Genomic DNA, 15,368 nt, shown 5'->3' with positions numbered 1-15,368 from the left:
TGGGCACCAACACTGCGTCCTGCTTCTCCTTGTGGCACCATTACTGCCTGACAGACACTCCCCAGTGGTGTAGCATTGGAGAGGGATGTCTGCAGCAGAATAGCAAGTGTTTTCAGCGCTTTACAAATGCTTATTGTGTGTTACTTTGTGCACTCAATATTGTGGTCATATTACTTGATGGTATATGTGCTTATAAACCAACTGCTCATTCTGGGAGTTCAGGTTAAGGGTGTTCTGGTCCCCTCAGTATCTCTGAGTACTCCCCCACAGGCTTGTTAAAGCTACACACACATATCAGTGTTAGAAGCTTGCACATAGTTTCTATACACCTCACATTCTGTATTTCACTGTGTTACTCTGTGTGTTTGTGGGTCGGTTATAGTCTCCAGTATGGTGAGAAAGATAACCTGTGTGATTTGCAGCACAAAGTTTGTGCCTGGGTCCACTTCACAAATTACTTGTGAACAATGCCGGTCTCTACAGCTTAGTGGAGTGTCAACCCAACTTAGTGGGATAACGGAATCAGACTCCCAGGAGCCTGAGTGGGCCACTGGTATTAAAACTATGCTGCAAAATGTGTCCTCGCAGCTGGCTGCAAATACTGTGCAGACCAAGCAAGTGCAGCAGGATTTATCAGTCCTGTCGGCAAGGGTAGATAATCTCACCCCCACCCCAGGTAAATCACGCAAGCCGGTTGGCACATTTCGGCCAGGTATGGGATGCCTCTCACCTGGACTCCTGGGTGAGGGATCTTATTTCCAACGGCTATAGGCTGGAATTCGCCGGACCGCCCCCTCACAGGTTCTTCCGATCAGGATTGCCAGCAGCTGTGGAGGACCAGGTAATCCTGCGTCAAGCAGTACACAGACTGGTAAAATCACTGGTAATTGTACTGGTCCCAGTGACGGAGCAGGGCAGGGGTTATTACTGCAACCTGTTCGTAGTACCGAAACTGGACTGTTTGGTATGGCCCATACTGAACCCTTACTTAAAGGTGTGCAAGTTCAGAATAGTCTTTAAGAGCAGTAATAGCAAGCCTGAAGGAGGGAAAATTCCTAGCGTTGTCGTAAAGGATGCCTACCTCCACATCTCTATCTGGGGCCTGCATCAGGCATTTATGAGATTTGGTCTAAATACAAGCACTTTAAATTCAGAGCGCTGCCATTTGGTCTGTCAACTGCGCCACGCAATTTTACCAAAGTAATGGCAGAAATTATGCTTCTGCTCAGAAGGAAAGGAAAGGATCAACATCATCCCTTACCTGGACAATCTGCTAATCAAAGCAAGATCGGAACAGGTCCTGGAACAGAATATAGTCAGGACCAGAGAGGTTCTGTCCAGCCATGGATGGATTATCAATATCCCCAAATCCTCCTTGACGCCGACACGCCATCTCCTCTTTTTGGGAATGATCTTGGACACCGAAAAACAAAGTGTATTTCTTCCCCAAGAGAAAATGATTGCCATTCGAAATCTGGTCACAGGATTCTGTTCAAGTCTCAGGTGTCAGTGCACCAATGTATCCAGCTTCTGGGGAAAATGGTGGCTACCTTCGAGGCAATCTAGTTCGGGAGGTTTCACTCCAGACCATTTCTTTCTGTGCAAATGGTCAGGGTCACACCTTTTGATGCACAAGAGGATTTTCCTGTCGCATCAGACACGCCAATCGCTCCTGTGGTGGACATATGCCCCAAACCTGCTGGCAGGAAGGAGGTTCAGGATTCAGGATTGGATCCTCCTAACGACGGATTCCAGTCTGTTCGGATGGGGACCGGTGAAGCCGGGCAGGTCCTTTCAGGGCTGATGGACCTTGTGGGAGTCAAAACTGCATATCAATGTCCTGGAATTGAGGGCAGTTTATTATGCAATACTACAGGCTCAATCTCTCCTCCAAGATCAAGCGGTCCAGATTCAAAGAGCAGGCCATGCATGCGGGAGGTCTCCAAGATTCTGTCCTGCGCAGAACTGCATGTGATGGCAATCTCAGCCATTTTCATCCCAGGGGTGGACAACTGGGAGGCGGATTTTCTCAGTCACCATGATCTCCACCCCCAAGTCTTTGCAAGCATTGCGGATCGATGGGGTTGGCCACAAATCGACCTCATGGCGTCCAAGTTCAACAACAAGGTCGCCAGGTACTGCTCAAGAACCAGAGATCCTCAGGCGGAAGCCATGGATACACTGACGACAGCGTGGTCCTTCAACCTAGTGTACCTGTTCCCACCGCTTCCATTGCTGGCAAAGGTGCTCAAAAGAGTATGAAATCAAAGGGTGGAAGTCATTCGAGTGGTGCCAGATTGGCCAAGACGGATGTGGTATGCAGATCTTCAGGCCTTGTTGGTGGAGGATCTGTGGCATCTACCTCTCAGAAGCGATCTGCTCACTCAAGGTCAATGCGTCTACCAGCACTTAGGGAGGCTTTGTTTAATGGCCTGGAGGTTGAGTGGCAGATTCTAGCTCATAAGGGCCTACACGCCTCAGTCATTTCCACGATGACTGAAGCCCACAAGCCAGTAACAGCGGGTCACTATCACATTTGGAGAAAATATGTTGGGTGGTGTGAGGAAAAAGGATTTCCGCCAGCGGAATTTAACCTGGATAGGTTTCTCAGATTCCTGCAGGCTGGTTTGGATATGGGCCTGCGTTTGGGCTCATTAAAGGTCCAAATTTCGGCCCTGTCAATTTTCTTCTTACCTGGAACACGGTGATCCTTTTGGCATTGGATATCTTACCTGGAACACGGTGATCCTTTTGGCATTGGCCTTGGCTCATAGAGTCTCCGAGTTAGGGGCTCTGCCCTGAAAGAGCCCCTACTTGATTTTTCATGAGGATAGAGCGGAGTTGAATAAAACCCGCAGTTTCTCCCTAAGGTGATTTCTTCATTTCATCTGAACCAAACTCTTGTGGTCCCATCCAGTTCCAATTCTCCAGATATTCTCCAGTGTTTTATGTTTTTGTGTTGGTCATAGTCTGAATATTGGGGTCCCTTGACCCCTCTTCAAGGGGGGGTACTGTTATGAGCCACAGAGTGAAAATTTATTCCACTGTTTTGGTAAGTCGTGTCACTACAGCCATCTTATCTATCCAAGCCTTGTCTGTCTGTTTGGGAGCTGCAGTCCACATAGGACAATTTGGCCACATAATTTAATCCGGTATCACCTTCCGGCTTTGTTGCCTTTGTTCTTCTCTGCCTTATGTCCAGTCTGTCAGTCCCTGTGTTATAGTCTGCTTTGCCTTAGGGGTCATAGACCTGCACATTCAGGGGTTAGTTAGATATCCTTTTGCTCCCGGTCTGCCTCCACAAATACGTTGTCCCATCGTAAGACCTGCCTGTTACGGAGTCTGGGTGTACCTAATTCGCCCTTACAGCCGGGACGGGTACAGGTGAAGCCTAGCTCCGCACATATTCGTGGATTCCAGGTTGGGGCAACAGTCAGGGAGCATGTCTGCTGACCTCCTACAGAGTCCTAACAATGGCATCATAAGAAGGGCAGGAATCCCTCCAATATTCAGTAAAATAAAACAATATAGGGAAGAGTTTGTATTAACCCTTTATTTATCCCTTTATTTTACAAACAGTAATAGCACTTCTCAACCACTACAAGTCAAAATCCATTTACAAGGGAGGTGCCCACTTTGTTATATTACCCCTCTATAAATACATTTTTTTTTTGGTACTTATGTTAGTTGAGCGTACGCTCGCCATGCTTCAGGTACGCTGCGCTCGCCACACTATATAAAATCAACTCCATGCCGACATCTGTGTGTGAAAACAAGAGAAGAAGGAGCGCACAAATGAGCGAAATAATCAGATTTTACTGAAAAAGGTGTATAAGCTCACATACATAATAGTAAAAGCTAGCCGGCATCAGAAATAATCACCGCCAACACAGCACGCTAGAGGTATAGGATCTGGGGACTCCAGCCACTTCGACCAAGATGTAACAGCGGCGGCAGAGTTCTCCATACAGTGGCAGAAGACGGACGGATGATATCCAGCACGAGTGATCCGGTGCGTCAGAAGGAAACGCCCCAACGCGTTTTGTCATAGGACTGTAGTAGCGATCACCTCTGTAATTACAATTTATACAGCCTCTCAATATGGAATAAACTGTGAATCACAGGATCTTCTAGAGCCTGTGTCTTCAGGATCTTCTAGAGCCAAACACTGGCTCTAGAAGATCATGTGATTCACAGTTTATTCCATATTGAGAGGCTGTATAATTGTAATTGTGGACAGAGGAATGCCACATCCAGCACTACTATTTCACCTGTGATTGAACGACCACTTTGTTTAAGACCATTTTACTTAATAGGTGGTTCTTAACAACTGTTTGTAGTCACTGCTGTTGGCCACTACCTTATTGCTAGAGGACATACCTCCATTCATAAATTGCTTAAGGACATACCTCCATTCATATATTGTGTAGAAGACACATTTTCATCGGACTGATTTATTGCACCTGATGAAGTCCTAAGGGACAAAACGCGCCGGTCCGTGGATTTGTACTATAGGTGGCATTTTTAACAACTCGAAACTGTGGATGAAATCCTATATGCTGAAAAAACTTTCAATAAATGTATACTTGTTTTTAACAAATTATTACTGATTTATTCCTTTCTTCCATTCTTCTTCCATCTGTGCCTTTATTAACAGCAAGGTGCTTCTTTCTTAAGTGCATTATTAGGGCTTGATATATATATATATATATATATATATATATATATATATATATATATGTTGCTGTGCGAGCCGGCACTCCTCAATCACATAAAGAGATTACCCCGGGTGCCATCCACAATTGGTGAATAGAGTAAGAAACTGGCGTCACTCCAAGGGATTTTTCAAACGTAGTTTATGCAGTAAAAGGTCGACATTAGCATGTCAATGCGGTCGACGTTTCAATGGCACTTGGCCATTTTCCTCAGGACATGACATGCAGACCATAACAAAAGCATAAAGCAAGTTACATGATTTAAATAGAGCGCTTACCTGTCAGGGTCCGCCCGGCGGCCGGGTGCACGCCGTCCCTCCCTTCACAGGGTGTTCCGGTATGCTGACGTCAGCTTCCGGCGCCCGTTGTCCGGGCAACTCACCAAGCTAACGTCCCCAGCCGCCGGACGTTCTCCCGCAGATCACAGCGGAGCTATACATAAAATACACAATTAGTACTTCATAACGAATATGTGCCACCATTAACATGAAAGCACCAATATATAATATAACGATGTGCACAAGAAAGAGCAAAACACTCAATAAACGGCAACCTGACCACTGAGATGATCAGTATAACACACTCCAGTTGAAGCGCTCATTCAATCCCAACGGTTTACACGTCTGTAACCGATAAATCCACCTCGCCTCTAATTTGAGGAGGACACCATCTCGATCACCCCCTCGGCGCATTGGAGGGACGTGATCGATCAATATAAATTTTAAATCCCCAATGGAATGGCCAGCATCCAAAAAATGCCTAGCCACTGGTTGCTCAGCCGTTTTGGTTTTAAGGGCATTAGAAATCGCAGAACGATGCAAGGCCATCCGGTCCCGAATGGTACGGATGGTCTTGCCCACGTAATGCAACCGGCAGGGACAATACAGGAGATAAATTACGTGGGTCATTAAACAAGTGAGAACCTGCTTAATGGGAATACTGATGTGGCTGATAGGATGATTAAACGACTTGCACACCACCATATTTTTACAAGTGGTGCACCCCAGACACCTATAGCATCCCGGGGGCTTCGCTTGAAAATTGGAAGGGGGTGGAGGAATGTCAAATCCTGTTATGTCCATGCGCACCACTCTGTCCTTGATGTTGCGGCCTCGTGTATAACACGCCATGGGTCTTCTTTTTTGTAATCCTGGCAACGATGTATCCGTCTTAATAATGGGCCACAGGGCTGTTGTTGCCCTTTGAACTACTGGACTCGACATTGTATACTGCTGTTTCCAAGGTAACACCTCCTGTTGACAGCGGACTTTAGGCTTTAGCAGTTCTTCCCTAGGGGTAGCCAAAACCTGTCCCTGAAGATTACGCAGATGTTTGAGGTTGTAACCTCTGTTGACAAATTTATCCACAATAATATTAGTGCTGTCCTTAGCTGATTCCGGTGTACTGGAAATTCTAGCTACCCGCATTAGTTGTGATTTCGGGAGGCCTTTTTTCAGAGGCTTGGGGTGATGGCTAGACCCCAACAACAGAGTGTTACGGTCAGTAGGTTTTGAATAAACTGAAGTTTCTAAATGTCCATTTTGCAATGAAACCCTCACATCCAAATATTCTATTGATTCTCGCTGGATGTTATGTGTATATTTAATGGGGCTGGTGCTGTTGTTGATGGCCAGGATGTGCTCTTCCAAAACAGATATTGGCCCTGTCCACAAACAGAATAAATCGTCAATAAAACGGCAATACATCAACAGATGTTTAGAAATATGATCCACTCTTAGGAACTTGGTGTATACTTGTTTTTAACAAATTATTACTGATTTATTCCTTTCTTCCATTCTTCTTCCATCTGTGCCTTTATTAACAGCAAGGTGCTTCTTTCTTAAGTGCATTATTAGGGCTTGATATATATATATATATATATATATCATGTGTTTACTATACGCATTGGTTTTTTGGATTGCTACTTTAAAAAGATGAGGGGAAATATGACATTGAAGTCAAGTTCGTGCAACCCCTATTGCCCTGTTCGAACATTTCACAGTACTCTACAGAAGAAAGAAGACATCTGTTCACTGTGTGCAATATCATTTGGTCAGAAGGGTACTAGGAGGATGTATTAGTTCCCTGAAAAGGAAGTTGATTATGTACAGCAGTGCCAGTACAGTCTTAACTTCAGTTATACATCATGCACCTCTGTTAAAAAAAAGTAAGATTCATAGGCTGATGTTTAGTTTATGAAAAAGATTGGTATATTAAATGTTTTGCAACACTGATGTAATAAAGATCTGTGCATCTGGTGATGATTGATGACAATAAAGTTTATAAATGTTGAAGAATTTTATTGGTCACAATGCCAGTATCATTGCCAGATAAAGAATAAAGAAAAAACCCACAGTAATGTCTATTAATGCCGTTGTATCATTGGGGTGCCTGCGGTGTGATTGTAGACCCCTGCTGGGCAGAGTTCTGTAATAAATGAAAGGTATCCTGCTTGCACGGTACTAAGATGGTAAAGTGGTGGGAAAGGTCCCCTTTAAACTCTCCTGTATGACTGGGTAGATAAGACCATGGTGCTGAGGTTGGAATAAAGCACTGGGAGGTTAACATAAGTGAATGCGGAAGGGAGGGCAAGGTGGCCCTTGAAGAAGAGCACCTGAGGCTCAAAACGTGTCGGCAGCAGTAACTGACTGGACTTGATCTTGGGTGAACCTACCAAGTGTTAAGGTATTTGGGGCCACTGCAGGGTGCACTTCCAGACTGCATCCCTGCCATATACCATCCCTTGCTGGCTCCAAATACCCTTAGGGGCAAGGATTCATATGATTGTTTTGTAAAATAAATTGGCATTTATTTTTTAACCTATTCTCTGGTGCCTGTTGAAATTATCACACCCATCCACTTTCCGTATACGTCCAAGGTCTGAGGGAGACCTTAAAGTGATAACGAAAAGGCAGCCTAAGAAGGAGCGCAGGACATTTGATACTCAAATCCATCTTTCTAGACAACTTATTAATGTATCTGCAGACGTCCGAGTTTGCTATGGAGGCGGCGGTTGCCCCGGCCTATGCTAATGTATTTATGTTTAATTTTGAGAACGAATTATTTTTTAAACATCGTTTTGGCCAGCACATTCGGACGTTCTGCAGATATATTGATATTGGTTCACTTTAGCCCCCGTTAACATGGAGCTGCAGGTAGCGCAACCTGCAGCTCCATGTTAACGGGGGCTACAGTGAGCTACTCACACACAGGCCATCAGATAAAAATCAAACATTCAGTGACATGCTCCACTAAATTTGTAGTATACATTCTGTCTTGCCCATGTGGGTTATACTACGTGGGCAAGACCGAATGTCAATTTAAAGAGCGCATGGCCAACCACCGGACGGCCATTCGACATGCACCCAGTACAGGAAACAGTGAACAACCTGTCGCTCGTCATTGCGCAGAAAAAAGCATAGCATTGCGAGCATAAGATCGAAAATTATAGACCAAATCCCACTAGATATTAGAGGGGGTAACAGGGGGAAACGCCTGTTACAGGCGGAAGCAAGGTGGATACATATGCTAGACACTTTATCTCCCAGTGGACATAATGAATAGCACGGTATGCAACATTTTTTATAAATATATAAAGTAGAGATGTAATAAGCACTTAATAAGTATGACATCCAGATACCATATGCTGTTTCATTCAGATTCCAAGGTTCCAATATGCAAGTAAATAATAAGTCTGTACACTGTAATGATGTAATTATTGTTATGAACCCCTGATTTACAATACCTGTCTATTTTAAAGATTTTTCTTATATTTTATAGATGTTTTTTATTACACCAATATTGGCCTGTAAAGGCCCATATATGACTTATATTAAGTCTCTTAAACACTGTTCTTAATGTGTGTACGTTTTTTTCATTATAGTTGTCACAACAATTGCATTGCCAAGGAGTCCAAACAGAGGCTTGGCTACCCCGGGTGGTTGCCCTATCAGCGCAGCAGACAGTGGGTGAGGTCAGTATGAAGCGGCCAGAGTGCGTGTGGATGATCTAGAGGATTACATCAAGGATGCAGCGCGATGGAGGAAGACAGGGGAAGCTTGAGCCGGCGTTGGACTTCACAGGTGAGCGCAATTGTGTACACGAGTGAGAGGGGGTGGGTTCCTTTGCTGAGCATGTCAATTTTGCACTGTTATTGTATCCCTTATCCCTGAGGATGGGCGGGAGGGCCCGAAACATGTTGGACACCTTATAATAAATTCAAAGGTTTGCTGAAATCCGTGAGTGCCGCCTCATCTCTGGAAATGTACTAGGACCTGCAGGTTCATAAGGAAGGCACCGGGTCGCTTACTGCAATTACCTATTTGGGAGTGCCGGATACACATGACACACACATATTATATATATATATATATATATATGTATATATATATATATATATGTATACACACACACATATACACATACACAGTATATAGCAGGTTACTTGGCTCCAAGTTGAAGCAGGTAAGATGCCCTTCTGATAAATTTCATGCAGAAGACAGGTAATACTTAAATTTTATTAATTGTCATCCAATAAAATCCCAGTATTTTTCTATACTTTAGGTTCAATATAAACAGAAAAGGGACATGGTAACTTATATGCCTTAGGTTAATAATGCATATTGAAAGGGTCAACATTTTAAAGTGATTTGTGGATTAGGGACTCAGATAGCATTTTTTTAAACATACAGATGGAGCCAGACACATTGTTTCCGCCATACCACCATCCACAGGTTTCTGGCGTATGGCGATCCGGTGGACGTGGGCTGGTCTCACACGCTGGCGTTGCCATACCCGAGAATATGGCACGAGTGTTTGACATGCGTACACCCTATTCTGGCGGACGGCGCAAGGAGAGCCTCTCTGATGACAGCGGCTCCATCTGTACACCTCACAGAGTGAGATGTACTAAGCCTTGAAAAGTGATAAAATGGAGAGTGATAAACCACCAATCAGCTCCTACCTGTCATTTTGCAAACAGTCTGACATGGCAGTTAGGAGCTGATTGGCTGGAGGTTTATCACTCTCCATGTTATCTGGCTCGTAAAAACAGAGCATCGGGAGTGGCATTTCCAAGCAACTTTTCAAAATGTTTTTACCCCCTGTTTCGGAAAAACTATAAGGCCTACAGAATAAATATTTTTCATTGGTTAATAGCTATGTAGTAATATCAAGTATACAAAGCATCATGAAAATAGTGATTTTCATGCCTGGTTAAACAGACATGGAATGGCCCTGTGGCACTGTGTGAGAGTCACAGGTCCATTTAATACATGGTAAATGGTTTAAAACTTCATATTCATTGCATGTTTCACACCAATTAGTGATGAGGTGTGTACACATGGTGCGATTTGGCAGCCACAGATATCAGCAGGCAGGAAGGGAGGGACGGTGCAGGCAGGGGAGCGGGGGCCATACTACTACCTGATGCCGCAGGGCCGCACATTGAGATTGGATGCGGGCGCACATGGTACGATTTGCACTCATTTCTTTAAATTTTGACTATATAGACAAAATTGATAGTGCAAATAGCACTGAGTGTACACACCACTAGCTTTGCTTATTTATAGGCAATACAGTAATGCAACACAAACTTATTACCTTAACAGAATGTTGATATGGAGCATAGACATAGCTGCCAATATTTTAATAATTTCATGTCAAATTGATGAAAATTTTAATCTATTTACATTTCTCTTTTGTAGACATGAATATAAAAAACATTTTAACACTTATCACAGCAAGACCTGACCTTTGCCTGAGGTCTGCATAAACCAAAGCTCTCAGCCAAATTATACTTCATTTAGGTGTAGAAATATCAATTACGTTAAGAGATACTGTAATAATGGAATCAGTTTGTGTGTATTTCCTTACATAAATATGAAGATGTCTTGTTAAGAATTGTTTATCCTGCCTCTATGTTGTCAGCTATACATATGTCCCAATATCTCTTCATCCCCTAATTACTAACTCTAAAACAGTGTTAAAAATTTGTGAAGATTTTCAAAGAGTGAAGTGTGTATGTTAGTCATAACAATTGTGCAACCTTACATTGTAATTACAACAAAAACATACAAAATAAATATATGGGGAAAGAAAAAAAAAGAAAAATGAAGATACGCTTTTCCCTAAAAACGTCGGTCTTACCGCTATCCCTCTTGTGGAGGGCTCCTTCTCAATGTAGTGATCAAAAACACGGTATTCTTTTCTCTGGGCAACACACTTTGTTATCTGGAGAAACAGGTCACAAGCATGACAGTCTAACTAGAAAATCCTTAAGGCTATGCCAGAAGAGGGGACAGGAAGGAAGAGAGACACACTAGATAAGCATTGCCAAGGATAAATGTGAATCAGGAACACCAAGCAAATAATTTAAGCTGTACCCACCAAAGAAAGTATAAAGAATGCAGCTAGGCCTTTAAAGCATCCAATTACTTAAGCTTTTCTCATGTACAAGACATTGTAAGGCCCCTTTCACACGCTCCGGCTCCTGCCTGGCGGCAAAACCCCGCATGGCCAAAAAGCACACAGAAGTTTAGAATGGTGGAGATGGCCACAGCTCGGCACCCTTCCATTATTAACTACTGTGTGCGGCATGACTTTTGGCCGTGCGGGGTTTCGCGTGTGAAAGGGGCTTAAGTTATGTTTTTTTTTTAAAGTCTACAGTGTTTGGCCTCTGCTTGACCTTTTCTATAGTTCATAGAACAGAAGGGAAAGATAGAAAAAAACTATTTGCCTTGGCACAGTGTTTTAGACAGCTATAGTATGGGAATAGTGGTATGTAATGTTACATTGCAAAACAGACAGTATCTTTAAAAGACCTAGGGCCAGATGTATTAAATTTGAAAAGTGATAAAATGGAGAGTGATAAACAAACAGCCAATCAGCTCCTACCTGTTATGTCACAGACTGTTGAAAAATCACAGTAACGACATGATTGGCTGGTTGTTTTTTACTCTCCATTTTATCACTTTTCAAACACTGGTAGGTGATAATGGCTACTAAAATGTGTCTCCTACAGTATGTATATATATATATATATATATATATATATATGCAAAAAGAGTAGAAAAGACGCACCAATGAGCACAAAGTAACAGAATTTTACTGATCAAATAAAGCTCACGTATACAGGGGTTAAAAGTATAATGCTTGCCAGCCAGATCATAACACCATCACAGCCCGGATACTCCTGTGGGGGATCACCGCTGCTCAGCTTCAGCCGCAGAGACCTCAGACCAAGACACGGCACCACTCGCACAGGACCAGAGGGGAACGCCGGCTGGAACACAGGTGGAAGGAGGACGTCTCCAACGTCGGACCATAGAAGTAAAACCCAACTAGTTTCGTCACACAGAAGGACTTCGTCAATTCTGTTACTTTGTGCTCATTGGTGCGTCTTTTCTACTCTTTTTGCAAGATTCACCATTTCTGGATCTATGGCACAATCCTAAAGAAAAAGACTGCACACACTGGGATTTGATGTGGAATTATTGACACTTAACACTGAGGACTTTTTGCGCTGGGTATATTCTTTGTTTATATATATATATATATATATATATATATATATATATAGTGCATGACCATGGTTTAGCTGGTCGACATTTCAGTCTTGACACAGACCTTTCTCAAGACCCCCTTTTCCTGGAGACCGAAATATCGACTGCTAACCCACTGTCAAGCACTAAGTAACCTGTTTTGGTATGTACGATTAAAGTTGTGTCTACGAGCAAGTCCGGTGAGTGCCCCCATGATTTATATATATATATATATATATATTTTCATATATATATATATATATATATATATATATATATATATATATATATATATATATATATATATATATATATATATATATATAATGTCCTGTGGCCAAGCAACTCCACCAAACAGTATTCAAAGTCCCGGTGCAAACCTTTAGCCTGTACACAGGCACATATATTCTTCGTCCCACTGTGGATGCAGTGGAGGCAGCACACGGTCAGAAATACAAGCGATGAGGCAGGAAACTTCAGCAACGTTTCGATTTTATTTACAAAATCGTCATCAGGCATAAAACAACAAGATAAGTGCTCACCTTATATCCCCCACTCCATCCTGTACGCTCCCGCTCGATTCCCGCTGCCAGGCTCACGCATCACAAGTGCACGCCAGCGTCACGTCCGTTGCCATGGTCACGTCCACCAACGTGATTCCCACACCATGGCAACCGGCGCTGACAACTCGCATCACACCTCGTCAGCGGAGGACCGGCATACGAGTGCTAACATGACGGGCGTACAAATTAAAAACAACATACACAGCGGAGGTGGTGATGTACAGTTTACAGTGAGGACTAAAAAGCATAACATAAACAAAAACAAAACAGTATATGCGTAATAATCAGTAGTTAACAGTTCAACATAGAAAACGCATACCAACTGTCGGATGCATACTTAATACATGATACAAAACATATAAATAAATACAAAGAGCTCAAGGCCACCTAATCAACCATCCCCAAGAAGCATGTACAAATATAAAATATTCGCTTAAAGAAAGGCATGTAAACCTAAATGATCATTCAGGCCATAGGGGACCATGGTTCTCAACCAGTGTATCCACCTTGATTCACACCGGAGGAGAGCCAATGATCTATTACCACCCCTCAGGCGCGCGGGGACATGATCTATAATAATATAGTGTAGATTCGCCATACTGTGTCCAGCCAGTGCGAAATGTCTCGCAAGTGGCTGGTCACTAGAACCGGCGAGAATGGCTGCCCGTATGGCAGCCCGATGTCCAGCCATTCTGTCACGCAAATTTCTATCAGTTTTACCTACATAGTGCAGGCCGCACGGGCAGGAAATTAAATATATAATAAATGCAGTGGTACAGGTGACTTTGTGTCTGATGGAGTAATGTTTTCCTGAAAAAGGATGACAGAAGCTGTCCCCCACCTTCATACTCCTGCACGTAATACAATTGGGACGAAGAATATATGTGCCTGTGTACAGGCTAAAGGTTTGCACCGGGACTTTGAATACTGTTTGGTGGAGTTGCTTGGCCACAGGACATTGTACATTGGTGTTCTCCTATGCAGGAGTGGAGACCATCTGGCCGATAGCACCCCAGTGATTATTTATCGATTCCAGGACTTCATTCATTCTATTGGATGTTATTGGACATTGTCCATTGTTTTTAATCATCATGGCGGAGGGAGGATTCAGTGAGGATGCGGCTGGAGGATGCATGAATTTGGCCAAGCTCACACAAGGCGTCCTGATCACCTTCTCAGAATCTGAAGCAGAGGACATGCTCTTTAACGAGGTTGGTGACGAGATGACTGCTAAGACCCCTGAAGCCATTTACCGTGATCTACTTAAACTTAAACAAAGAGAACTGGACTATTTTTATCATGGCGTGACACTGACCAACTACTATAAAGAAAAACAGATACCCCGTGGCTTTAGAGTCAAAAACTGCCCCACCATTGGCCGACAGAATCTGGCCTTCTGCTATAGGCTAAAAAGTTTATATAAAGAAATGATCCTGTAGTTAATAGATTGTTTTAAAAAAAAAAAAGAGATAATTAAACAGGATATGATGTCACATCAGTCTCCCTATATGTATATATATATTTATATATATAAAATGAATCTTGTCCATATTCTACTAAATAAGTTCAAAATCCTTTAAATTTAGGTACTGGAATGGCTATACATTTTATTGAGTCTTCAATACACAGGTGCAGCAGCACCCGAAGACGTTTTTTCGTCTTATTATAATAAATTAAGGTATGTGTATATTTTAAGCACTCTACATCCAATGAGTAACATAACAGATCATTTGTTAGTTGTGGAGTACAAATATTCTCTCTATGATCCAATTAGGTATTTACCACTATAGAGGACTGAGTCCAGTCTTTCCTTCGACCAGTAGAACAACAATTTTTCAGAGCCTAATTGGGCATTTAATGTATAGAAGGTATGTACTGAACATTCAATCAAACTTTATCTTTGATGATCATCTGTTCCCCCCCCCCCCTTTCCAAAACCCCTTATGGACTGTACATGAACTACGTGCAAACTGCTTTATATATGTTTAATTGATTTTTTAATTGTATATTGTAAATATGTTATGTATATATTATGTGATGTCTAAAAAATTGTATACTGTATATTTTTAGGGAAAAAAACCCTGATGAAGTCTCCAAGTGAGACGAAACGCGTTGGGTTCTGTCTTAAAGCTTGCGCTCCTTTTTCAAAAGCGTGTAGGTGAAAAGACCTCTGAGTGCCGCCAGTTATTTCTTTGTTGTTTATGCCATGTGAAGGCACCGGGGCAGTTGTCAAGGTATCGGAGTGCCAGGATGCAACCCCACAAGTATACATATATACATATGCATATATATATATATATATATATATATATATATATATATATACACACACACACACACACACACACTGGATCAACCTGACCGAAACTGCCCTTGATGGGTTAAAATGAAAGCTGCGTGCCTTTGCTAAGACTTTATGAACAGCTGGGTTTCCAATCCCGAAAGCATGGGAAACAGCACATCACTGCAGCAGACACAGTCTCTATTAGAACCTCAATGACTAATTTTGGGGCTTCAGCTCCTTTGCCAAGAGGAAAAAGACAGTACAA

General features: G+C 42.7%; 1 protein-coding gene across 10 annotated transcripts in view; it reads right to left on the bottom strand.

Moving 5' to 3' along the window:
- KAZN (kazrin, periplakin interacting protein) overlaps positions 1-15,368 on the bottom strand; it is a 679,557-nt gene that overhangs the window by 267,866 nt on the left and 396,323 nt on the right. For 8 of the 10 annotated variants that reach the window (XM_083162748.1, XM_083162746.1, XM_083162750.1 and 5 more), the window contains one exon: positions 10,863-10,946. The exons of the other annotated variants lie outside the window; for them this stretch is intronic. In XM_083162748.1, the coding sequence (XP_083018874.1) occupies positions 10,863-10,946 (84 nt within the window). The remainder of the gene's footprint in view (positions 1-10,862; positions 10,947-15,368) is intronic. 10 annotated transcript variants of the gene reach the window in all.

The sequence above is a fragment of the Crinia signifera genome, chromosome 19 (assembly GCF_055691185.1).
Source record: "Crinia signifera chromosome 19, ASM5569118v1, whole genome shotgun sequence".
NCBI lineage: Eukaryota > Metazoa > Chordata > Amphibia > Anura > Myobatrachidae > Crinia > Crinia signifera.
This window is presented reverse-complemented; position numbering and strand designations above follow the sequence as displayed.